Genomic DNA, 12,242 nt, shown 5'->3' with positions numbered 1-12,242 from the left:
TACAGCTCCTGACCCTGCACAGGGCACTCCAATGGTGACACCCTGTGCCTGAGAGCACTGTCCAAAGGCTTCTTGAGTTCTGTCAGGCTTGGGGCTGTGACCACTGCCCTGGGGAGCCTGTTCTAGAGCCCAAACACCCTCTGGGTGAAGAACCTTTTTCTAATATCCAACCTAAACCTCTCCTGTCTCAGCTTCATGCTGTTTCCTCGGGTCCTGTCGCTGGCCACAGGAGTGTAGAGATGACTGTCTGTTCCTCTGCTGCACCTCGTGAGGATGTTGAAGACCCCAGTGAAATCTCCCCTCAGTCTCCTCCAGGCTGAACAGACCGAGTGACCTCAGCTGCTCCTTGTAAGGATTCCCCACCAGACCATTCACTATCCTGGTTGCCTCCTCTGAATGCTCTTTAATAGCTGAATGTCTTCTTAATATTGTGGCACCAAAACCAGCCCCCAGGACTCAAGGTGAGGGACAGTCCCCCCCATGCCCAGCTGGCAATGCTGTTCCTGATGCCCCCCAGGACACGGATGTCCCTCCTGGCTGCCAGGGAATGGCTGACTCATGTTCAGCTTGCTGTCAACCAGGGCTTCCCTTTCCACGGTGCTGCTCTCCAGCCTCTCATTCCCCAGTGTGTCCATACATCCAGGGTTGCCCCATCCCCAATGCAGAATCCAGCACTTGCCTTTGTTAAACTTCACATGGTTGGAGATTGCCCATCTCTTAATTTGTTGAGGTCTCTGCAGGGCCTCTCTGCCCTTGAGGGAGCCAACTGCTCCTCCCAGTTTAGTGTCATCAAATTGGGAGGAACTGTCAACTCTCTTGAGGGAGATGTGACAACAAATTAAAGCAGGGAATATGTTTATAAATAACATCCTGCAACTGTCTGCAAAGCCACCATCTAAATAGTGAAGGGATTCTAGGTAAGCTTAGAAATGTTAGATTTGCTGATTTGGGGAGAAAAGAATAGAATAGAATGCAATAAGTATTACTTATTAATAACAGCATTCTTTAATTTTATTTATAGCTCATTTGGAAGTTTTTATTGCTTTTTAACTAATTTCTTGTGGCAAAGTTGCACCACAGAAGAGTAAGTTGTATAATCAAGTAAGAGAGAATGATCATGTGGGTATGTCCTCCTTTGAATATGTGTTGTTACAAATTTTTGTTTGTTTCTGTGGTTAATTATATGACAATCGATGTGAAGAAATACCATAACTTTGGGCATCATAACAAAGGAAAGACCTTGATGTCCAGGACTTTCATAATTTGAAGTGTATTAAGTGTAGTAGCTACTCTAGATATGTTCAGTTCATAACAAGAGAGTAACATATGATAAGTACAAAGAAATTAGACCATGTAGAAATCACCCCTTGCTGTTTGAGCTGTTGTGGAAAGAACCTGAGTCTTACAGTGTGGCACCTTGGATATTGGTTTTGCTTTACTTTCCCTTACTTTAGGGAAAAGATGTGTGGAAAGTGAACTGATTTCCACAGCTGTAGCTATTTCATAAGGAAATATTCACAGGTGCTATAGAAGGAGATTATGCTGTAAATAATCAAGCCAGAATGTTCTTACAGACATACTTCTTACATAAATTATCTGGTTTTGTATATAACCTTTATATGATATCAAGCGGACATGGAAATACTCAGGTTAAGATAATTTTCATTTTCCAGGTAGGGCAACCCAGAGGAAAGTGTAAAACTTGACATCATAAATAACAGGACATTAAATATATTATACACAGTCTTGTGTTTTTCCTGGAACCTGTGGCAACCAGCAAACTGCATTCTTTGTCTTGCAAATTTTGCAGTTAAAATAGTTAAAACATGGATCAAAAACTCCAGTCCTAACACTGGCATAAAGTAATGACCACAGAAGGAAAGAAGTCCAATATCAACCTTCAGAGTTGAAAATGCCAAAGATGGTTAAGCTTCTTTTCATAGATGTACAGGAATGATTCTGGAGGGATGTTGTCTAAAGTCACAGAATGCATCAGAAGTAATGTTAGGAAAAGAATTCACTGATTTTCTCCCTATTCAGTAATTTTTTTTAAGTGTATATTGATGTAAGTAACCAATTTCAATAGTCACTATTAGAAACCAACTTCAGTAGTCACTATTAATTCCCCAAACAAAATAATTGCCAGTGTTCTTAGAACACTGAGAGACAAATGATTAATTCCTGCTGTGGGGTGTGATATGTGCTGGATTAACTGAAAGATTTAGTTGACTAATGTTTGGGTAAATCTGGATATACACTCTGAGATCCTAACACTGCTACAAATCTGAGAATCCTCTGTATGTGTAATAATATGAAAGCTAATTTTTCATCTTGCCCTAATGCCTCATTCATAGTTTCAGTGAACTTTGGATCCAGATTTAATGTGAAAAGTCACTTGTAATCATGTGAAATGAAGAAATTGCGATTACAATGTGAATATTTTCTTGGAAGGACTAAATGAGTGGATTATGTACTTATCCCTTATTTAATAATACCTAAATTAAATAGTCCTAAGGAAATAGAGGATTAACAAATAAGAAGTATAATACACAGCAAGCAGTCTAGCTGAAGAAAGACTACATAATCTAAAATATCCTCAACTAAATCCACTGAAGCAAATTTAGCAGGGAGACTGAATTACTTTGGACATGTGCGTGCTTACAGTGGTCCATTTGGGTCAAGGCTAAAGTTCAGGAAGGATAGAGAGTGAGTCTCAGACTGCCTTTCCCTTCTTTACCTATCCAGTCCATGAGTGCAGGACTCCAGCTGTGAATGGACATAATCCTCTTAAGAGTAAAAAATCTAAATATTTGTGTAAAAACAAGCAAACAAATGTAGCACGACAGCACACAGATACACTGGGGAGCTTCTTCCTGTTGTTTGTGCATCTCTGAGTCATCCTGCAGTTCTGCTCTTCCTGAGGTCAGCTGAAAGAACTTCTGGTGACTTCAGTATGTGTAGAACAACAACTCACCAATACAAAAATATTTTTTCTTTTTTTTATTTTCTCCCAAATTCACATATTTCCCAAGCATATATTTGAAGATGGATCTATTTTATATGGAACTGTATTCAAAAGTGTTGGTATTTCTGCATGAAAGCTTCAATCAATTTCTTTTTCAGTCAATTTCTGTCTCAGTCAATTTCTATCTCAGGTGTTAAGGACCTAGGTTTCCATTTCTAGGTCCTTACTGCCTTCTTTCTATCTAAAACAGTTTCTTCTCTGCTTTTTTCCAGATCTGGAGTTGGTGTGACGGGTTCTAGGCAGACACTGTTTTATGCAGAAGTAAATGACCAGATGAGAACCAGTGGAGGAGGTGGCCAGCCTGAAGAAGGAGAGCTGATTGAAGTTGTGGAAATACCTTTAGAAGAGTCCATGAAGTTTGCTTATGATGAGACTTTCCCGAAGACAATGGGTGTCATCTTCAGCTTCATGTGGTTCCACAGCAACATAGCACCTAAACTACCCAAAAAGTAAAGCACCGTGATTTTAAGGAAAGCTTTTCTGCTGGTGTTGTGCATGCAGAAAGCTGCAAATCTGCCTGCCTCAATCAACTCAACTTCTCACAAGACAAAATCTTTCTTTAAATAAATTTGGAAGTGAAATCTGAATTAAAATCATCACACAATTTCCATTACTAGCAAAACACGTACTGGCATCACTGGGGCCAGGATTTGACTTGGAGAGGCAAATGTTGATTTTTGTGCAAAGGTTAAGTGAATGTGTCCAGTTCTCCTTTTTGACAGCACTATTTTGAAGAGCTGCCCAAGCCCTCAGCTCAGCTGCCTCAGGAGCCTCTCACCGTGTCTGTACATACTGGCAACTGTGTATTCATTGTCGGTTTTGATACTTTTTTGAAGAAAGGAGCAAACCTTAACAGTAACAGATACCTTAACAATGATCCTGAGTTCAGCACAGCTTTCAGGGAGCAGCTTTCTCTGTGGTGTGTAGCTCCTGTGCAGAGCAGGCGTTTGCATTTCTGAACATGCAAACCTTTATTTCATAAGCAAACAGGTCTGTAAATCCTTCTGCTATCGTGTCACTTTGACAATGGAGCAGCTGTAAGATTATGTGCTCCTGATTGTTCCCATCACAATGCTGGGCAGCAGTGATGGTGGTGATGGAGGGCTGAAGGATGGGGGCTTCTGCTGGAACACATGCTTCTTTGTTTGCTTTATGGGCAATACTTGATAAATTATATCAAACTTTGTCCTCTAGAGAGGGACCAGAGAGGCCAAATTCTTTTAATTTGACTATGAGGTGACTAACACAAGTAATTTCTTTGAGGTTTTCTGTGTCTCAATTTCCTTATCACCCAAATGGGAGGAATGGGACTTACCTCTCAGATAACATTCTTGGAATATAATGATTGGAAGTGCTTTATTGTGATTTTATCGTGATTTGTCAGTTTACATGGAAGCCTGTGCACCTGCATAGACATACTGAGGAGCACAATTAGATTTAACAAAGTGGTCTAATTAGTACGTATAGTAGTTCTATCAGCATAGTTTGGACTGTTTGTCATGTGAAACTGTTAAGAGCATGAATGAGAGAGAATCAAGTCTGGCAATTTAATTATGCACTCTGTTATGTTATTCACTGAGTTAATCAACATGCCCACATTATATGTGTCTCCAGGACTACTAAGGTGCTAAGTGTGTTTAGAAGAGAACTGCAAATATGCCAACTTGAACTTAACAGCTGAAATAAATGCAGCACAGGGGTCTGATGGTGTCCAGTGGCTGATTTTAAATCACTGCATATCTCAATAGGTATATAAATAAAAAAGTTTTTTTTAAAAAAAAAGCTTTTAGAATTGCTGCTTGCTGGTTCTCCTCCTGGTAGGGAGGAAAGGTCCTTGAAAAGCGACTGAAGAAGGAGCAGCCTCTGTCTGTGGAGTCAGACTTTATGTGAAAGTTCAGACACAGCTGTGTTGAGCTGGGCCTGGTCCATGGTGAGTCAAGGGCTGAGTTATTGTGAGAAGCAAATAAATTCTGTCTGTCTGATGTATTTACATTGGAAGGTGTTTCAAGGTGGGGTCTCCACTACTCTGTCTAGTACAGTGTGTCCTGATTGCTGCTGAGGCCTTTGTGGACTACTACAGTCCATAGAATAAATAATGCCTTTTATTACAGGCTGTAGTTACCAAAGTTTCTATTTGATGCCATCAAAATTACTGGTCACACAGCAGCTTGTTACCTGGTTAGTGTCAAGCTAATAAATGTGTGTGCATATATGTCAAAAGCCTTTTTTCTGTATAATGCAGAAATTGGGGAAAGTAAAATATTTTGGCCTCTCCAAGGCGCTGTGACTGTGCCTCTTAACATACCAAACCTCCGAGGGGCAGTGCCAGGCTTGCCAAAATTTGGCCCCAACTTCTGCTGCTGGTCAGCAGGAGGCTGTTCCCCACTGCTCACCAGTATGGGGGGGCTTGCAGGAGGTGTCTGCTGGGGCCATGCAGGGTGACACCGAGAGCCACTGCCACCAGAGCAGCAGCAGAGACTGCCCAGGGGTGGGGTGAGAGCTGGAGGTCACGGTGTGGGAAGGAGGGGACAAGTGGCAGCATGGAGGGGATGGGGAGGGAAGCCACAGGGGTGGCAGGGTGGCATCAGTGCTCTGCTTGCTTCGAGGTGACCTCACCAACACAACCTACCAGCTTCAGAGTGGTTTTAGGCAGCTGATAGTTGTGGATAATGGTGATGGAGGGCAGTGGCGTGAGCTGGACATTCCTTCAGCACTTCTCCATGACGTAGGCTGCCAGACAAGAAGCATTATCCCCATCTCCCACTCTGCTCCTCCCTACTGGGCACACACCTACAAACTCCTGGGGGACTGCAGTGGTTCTGAAGCCTTTACACCCCAGGGGATGCTGGACTCCATCCCTGTGCTTTGCTTCACCATCCCCACACTGCAATTCTCAAACACACAAAACACTCACAGGATTACTTTAATTTTCTTCCACAGTCTGGGAATTTTCCACAAAAAACAGCAGTATACTAAAAGCTGTGCATAAAGCAATGGAGGATCTGGAGTTTGAATCTGCAATATTAAATATAAACATATCTTCAACCTCTTACTTTTTCTATGTTAATTTTGGTGGGAGATTTTATAAGCAATTATGAAGGTTTGAAAATGTGGGTCAAAGGGCTTGACCTTGTTGAGTTGTTTTTTTTGACACAGTAGATGATTCATATTTATAAAAATGAAACCAGAACAATTCAGATGTCACTTCACTCATCAGGGCTCATTTCAAAGATCCTAATTAGAGGAAATCAAATATACATTGGCCAAGCCAGGCAGGGAAAAAGTTCTTCTAATGGAATCTCGCAATCATATCTGCGTTTTAGATGCATCCTTTGGACGTGCCACTACACATACATCCATGGAGGGTGGACAGATAGCATAAAGCAGGGTCCCCATTTGCTGCTAATGAATGCTGGCTCCAGCCTGCAGAGTTCTGATCTCATCTCATCCCACCATCCCCATGAGATCAGCATCTTTTATTGAGTACAATTGAGCGGTCCACATTTATAACATAAGTCTTAGAATCTCTGCTGTCTTTACGATGTGAGTTTGAGATGTAGAAATAATCTAATGAACCTGAAGTTATGACTCAGACTTCTGATGAAGCCTGGAATGATAGAATTTTCAGTGCAGCATCGCTGTCAGACTTACTATTGGGTGGCACAAGAGAAGGCACCAGCACCTTGCAAGTCCGTGGACCTCGTCTGTAACTGCTCCTTGTGACCCTATTTGCAAAGTGGCTGCAAGCCCTGAGCTACTCCCAGCTCTCACGAGCGGAGATATGATTAAAACGCCTTCTCTAATAGGCTGTCACTATAAATGAGCGAGCTGAACTGCCCCGCGGGTTTGGCGGGATGCGGGACTCCCTGGGCGCGGGGATGCTCCCGCTGGAAGCGCTCCCGGCAGGCACCCGCTCGCCTTTCCCCCCTCCCTCATTGCCATCCCTCGCCAGCCATAAAAGCGGCGCTCCCGGCTCCCCGCAGGGCCAGGGCCGGGGCCGGGCCAAGGGCAACCGAGATAATTGCTCCTGAAATACACGTGCCGACCGCGCAGGGCGACCCGCTGGACAAATAGGATTTTTGCTAAATTAGGACAATTGCCGAGCAGCTCCATCCCCTCGCCGGGGCTCTATACATAGATGAAAGGCACACCCAGTTGTGCAATCTGTTGCAATGGCACACCTGGTGCTGTCTGCAAGTCTATTCACAACCGTCAGCAGGTGCGACGTGGCCTTTGTGGCCATAAAAGTCTGTCTGGGCCGCCCCTGCTGTGCTGCCCGCGCTCTGGCAGGGGAGGCTGTCACAGATTAATGCGGTTGTTTGAAGCTGTTGGGAGCCACGGCCTGAAGCTTGTAGAGGCTTCAGGGGGATCAGAGCGAGGCCTGTGCACACAGGATGGATTTGCAGCTTCTGTCTTGGTGGCTGCGCCGGGGTGGCGGTGACAGGCAGGGCAGTGACAAGAGCGGGGACAGGGGACAAGAGCAGCCTGGTCAGATGGGAGGTGTCCTTGCCCATGGCAGGGGAGTTGGAATCAGAAGAACTTTAAGGTCTCTTCCAACACAGTGAGTCTATGATACAACAGGTTCCTGTTTCTGCAGCCCCAGGGATGCTGCCTGGTGGCTCTGGCATCAGGTACCGATTTGCAATCGAGCCCCTGTTTGGGCTCAGCCTCTCCAAAAAGGGTTTTACTTGCTTTGCTTTGAGATGCTACATCTCACATAGCACAGCATTAAGGTGGAGCTCCAAGACATCAGCCCCAATCCAGACTTGACTTTCATTTAAGGAAGGATGCCATGGACTTTAAAGTAGGTTTTCAGCGGGAGTTTTTATTCCCACTGGGTCATGCAGGATTTTACTTAATACAAACAAACCAGAAAAAGGGATGCTCACATCCCACCCTGCTGCAATAGGTACTTCTCAATTTGTCTAATCCTTCAGAGCCACTCTCACATTTTAATTGGCAATGCATTTTTACAAAGACTTAAATGCTCTCGAGATGAATCATGAGGGAAGAGAGGAAGAATTCATAGCAGTTAAATGGCCCAGATTTGTGGCGCTTGGAGCTCTCTGGCCTGCCTCAGGACTGGCTTCGGTGCATTTCTTGTAATTGGAAATACAATCAGATCCATATTAAACCCTGCCAACCACGCACTGTATTGCTCTGCTGCTGAAGTGCTCAATATCCTGTACTGGCTTCAGTTTCTAATAAAACATTCAAAAGCAGTGACGCTCAGTGAAACCTCATTTGGACCCTTGGTTATGAGGAAAATGGGCTGGGAATGGGCAATGTGGGAACGTCTGTCAACCCTCATTATTGACAGTGGCCCTCGTGCCCCAGCCTCGTTAATAGAAAAATCCCTGGGTTCCTCCTGTGCCCACCTGTGCGTCACTTCCCAGGGTATGGGTTGATGGGTAAAGCATTCAACAGCAAGAGAATCATGATTTGATCCTTTCATGACAGCAAAATATTGCTGTGTGTGGGAAACCCCTGGGGTTGAAGCTGCATGTCAGGTGAGAGACCGACCCCTCCAAATGATGCCACCCAAAGATGCCAAATTATGCATGTCGATCACACTGTGAACACAGCCTGGCTTGAACCCTGTTCCCTGGGACTTGTGGAGAGGGACTTAGGAAAAAAAAAAAAAAAAAAAAAAAAAAAAAAGAAAGAAAAGAAAAAGAAAAATAAAGAAAAAGACCAATAAGCCCAGAAAGACATCTCGCCTGGCCCTAGGTGCCATGGAAACATGAGCCTTGCCCCAGTGCTTTGGGGTGTCTGGCACAGCACTGGCCCCATCCCCAGCCCTTTCCGAAGTCCTCAGCAGGTGCTGGTGGGCACAGAGGGTTCTGTGCTCTGTCTGTGGCACAGCCCGGGGGCTGTGGGCAGGGGCTGGGACCATGAGAATTGCTGTGCTGTGCTGCTGGTCCCCTCCAGCTGCTCCTGTGGGCCTGGGCATGGCAACAGGCTTTGGGACCAGGGTCACTAATCGGGTTTCCAACGTGTCTGGCGGGGGAGGTGGTTGGTGAATAAAAAGTGCCTCCATCTCCTTCCCAGTATGTGGGTCCCTCCAGAGCCCTGCCCTATTTTGCGGGGGGGTGTGTTGGGGTAACCCTTGCTCGTGCAGCAATCGCTAAAATAACTGTTCAAGGCACAATCACGCTCTTGAGAGTGCTCAAAACAATTTAAGAAATGTTCTTGGGACGAGCGGCGGGCGCTGTGCAAACAGCTCCGCGGGCTTTGTGCGAGGGGCCCCGCAGGAATGCGCTCGCACCGATAACCCACACGGTCCTTTTGTAACCTCCTTCCTTTGGTCCTTCAGGCTCTCCCCACTCCCACCCTGGAGTTTGGAGGTCCTCCTTTTGCAATAAAATCAGGAAAACACAACGGAGTTACCACGAGTCCATGCCACGCTTTGGCCAGCACCCCTTTTCTAGTCACTATTAAAGCAAGGGGCTTTGGGAGGACTTCAGCACTCCCCATGAGTCTCCCCAGAGGCAGAACTTGGGTTTTGCTGCTTCACAGATTCCCAGTTCCAGCAGGCTCAGTGGAAGCTCGCTGGCCGGGCTGGGTTTGTGCCACTGCTGACCCCGGAGCTGGCGCTGCAGCAGGGATGCAAAGGTTTGAGTTACAGCAATCCATCAGCTGCTCATCCACTTGCCAGCCCCACTGCTCTCCTCTCATCAATCATACGGGAGCCCCAGGGCGGGTTTCCAGCCCCGGTACTCCTATGGCAGTTTAGCAGGGTGTCAGCAGCACAGGGGAGCCCCGAGCCTGAATGCAGCCACCAGAGCTGGGACCTCCCACATCCACAACAAATCTCCTTGGTTTTTGGGACCGGCATCAGGATCTGTCCTGTCTCTTCCTATCGTGGTTAGGGTAGTTGGTGGGGCAGCATCAGGACAAAGCAGCCAAGATTACATTCAAGGTTTGTACTTAGTCATGCAAATGCTTCAGAAAACCCCATTTGCTGGAGTGATTTTGTCTGAGAGATTTTGTCTGATATTTATGCAGTATCTGTAAAGAATGGGGAGAGGGGTTTACAACAGGCTGCCAGGGAAAAAAGGGAACAGGATTAGGCTAGGTGCAGGGTGTGTATGAAAATTGCACAGCCTCAGGCTGGCCAACAAAGCAGCCACAACCCTTTACATCCCTGACCAGCTGATTTTTAAGGGTGGAGACTGTCCCATCTGCAGCAGCAGCATCATGCTGAGCAGCTTTTGGGCTGCCCAGAGCTGGAGCAGGACATGACCAGGCCAGGTACCAGCTTTGTACTCAATGTTCTTGCCTGGTGCATCTTCCCAGTCACGCTGCCAGCTTCATTTTTCCAAATGGCATTGTTTTACCTCTAATGTTTTTGTTCAGGGTAATTTTTGTACTAGTATTTTTTCTTTGTTTTATTGTTCTTCCTCCAACCTGATCTCAGCCTCTCAGACGAGCACAGTCAAAATCACACCAATACATCACCATAATCAGATCCGATTGCAGGGCTCTCTGGAAGCCAAGGCACTGAATGAGGCTAACAGGCTTATTGATCACAGCAGAGCGACAGCTCTCTCTAGCACAGGATTTAGCTCCTAGGTGGACTCTAATATGTACATTTGTTTTTCCTCACTGGCAAAAGCAATGTTTAAATATTCTGCTTTAATGATTTAATTTAATGATACAGGTCTGTTCCTGGTTAATAAATGGGGAAACAAAAAGATTGAAGTGAATGTCTTGCTTTCTAAAGCCTCATGACTGATCCTAATGCCCTGTCCTTTTTCTATCAATCAAGGCTGATTGGCAAAGCTTTTTAATTCAAGTCTCTAAGCAGGATGATCAGCATTTACTTAGCTAGTGTTGATTTCCACTTGACCAGGCTGCTCTGGAGAAAGGTATCACCTTATAGTGCAAACCCTCTTACAAGGGATAAAGAAACTGAGACCACCTCCATCCTCCTCGTTAACGATCCTCCCGAGCAGCTCTTGGTGTGGGGCAGGGAGCAGAGTTCCCACAGGAGCTGGGCAGGCTCCCAGTGTGGACTGTGGCTCCGAGGGCAGAGCACAGGGCACCTCCTGTGGCCCCAGCCCAGCTGTGGTGCTGGCTTGTGGCAGCCCAGCCCCAGCCCTCCCTTCCCCAGCCCTGGTTCCAGGCACGGAGCGTGGCCCGGGACTGAGTCCCAGCGCTGCTGCAATATAAAACAAACCTGGCAGCGGGAGCCTGCAGACCGTGGCACATCCCCCCTGGCTATTTTTAGCTGCTTTTCCAGAGAAACAAGGCTTATGCAACCTGCCTGTAAGTGCAGGGGCTCTGACTACTGTTCACCATGGCACCTCCACCTCTTGGATGGGATAGTTGCTCCAGGATGAGTTTAACAATGCCACTGGAGAGGGCAAGCCCATGGAGTTGCAACACAAGCATCCTACAGAGCTGGACCATGAGCTCTGCCACTCACAGGCTGATTAATTTCTCCCAGTGTTTCTTATGTCACCTGTACCTGAGCACCCACCCTGGGCTGCCTGGCAAGGAGAAAGGGGAGGTGGAAACATGAAATGCAACTAGGCTAACATTTAACAAAATTACTCATTTTTGTGAAGTTGTTTGCTTACAAAATGTTGTTCTGTAAGGTTCTGTTTCTGGACAAGATGGGAGAGGTTTGGAGCTGAGAGTGGTGGTTTGGCATGGCAGGACTGGTGCTCCCAGGGCTGGTTTTGCCTCACTGGCTCTATAAAGCACATCCAGGACATGCATACATTGCTGCAGAATTTACACAGAGCATTTACACTTGATACAAAAGAGAAGAACTTTTTTCCCTCAGGTACTATATTTAGATCTTTTATGTGGAATAAGAGTTTTGGTTGTCTCTTCAAGAAAAGTAGAGACTGCTGAGTCCCTGGGAACAGGGGAGTCTGGAGCTAGGCAGGACCACTCTAAATGTTTCAGGGGACTCAGGACCCATCTCCAGCCAAGATTTCTATGGCATGAGGAAGCCTTCAGTGCTTGGGAAAAGCCTCGAGGCTGTTGGGGCAGTAGTCTGATGACTTTTGACATCCCTACTGCTACAGCCACGCTCCAGCTACAAATATCCATCCTATTTGTAGGATGTTTGTTCTTTCTATTCGTAGTTCAAAACAAATGCAAAGCTCTTGTCTGCAGGACAGCAGTCAAAGGCAGCTTGGTTCATTTCAGAGCCCTTCTTGTTTTGCCAACAAACAGCAGACACTGCCATGAAACTTCAGAC

The 12,242-nt window shown here is 45.9% G+C and overlaps 1 protein-coding gene across 1 annotated transcript in view; it reads left to right on the top strand.

Annotated features, from left to right (window-relative positions):
- Window positions 1-4,730, top strand: part of NUDT14 (nudix hydrolase 14) — a 58,545-nt gene extending 53,815 nt beyond the window's left edge. The window contains exon 5 of the mRNA XM_014871336.2: window positions 3,238-4,730. Coding sequence (XP_014726822.2) covers window positions 3,238-3,478 — 241 coding nt within the window. The 3' untranslated portion in view covers window positions 3,479-4,730. The remainder of the gene's footprint in view (window positions 1-3,237) is intronic.
- The last annotated feature ends 7,512 nt before the right edge of the window (window positions 4,731-12,242 follow it).

The sequence above is a fragment of the Sturnus vulgaris genome, chromosome 6 (assembly GCF_052056855.1).
Source record: "Sturnus vulgaris isolate bStuVul1 chromosome 6, bStuVul1.hap1, whole genome shotgun sequence".
NCBI lineage: Eukaryota > Metazoa > Chordata > Aves > Passeriformes > Sturnidae > Sturnus > Sturnus vulgaris.
Note: the sequence above shows the minus strand (reverse complement) of the source record. Positions and strands in the feature narration are given on the sequence as shown.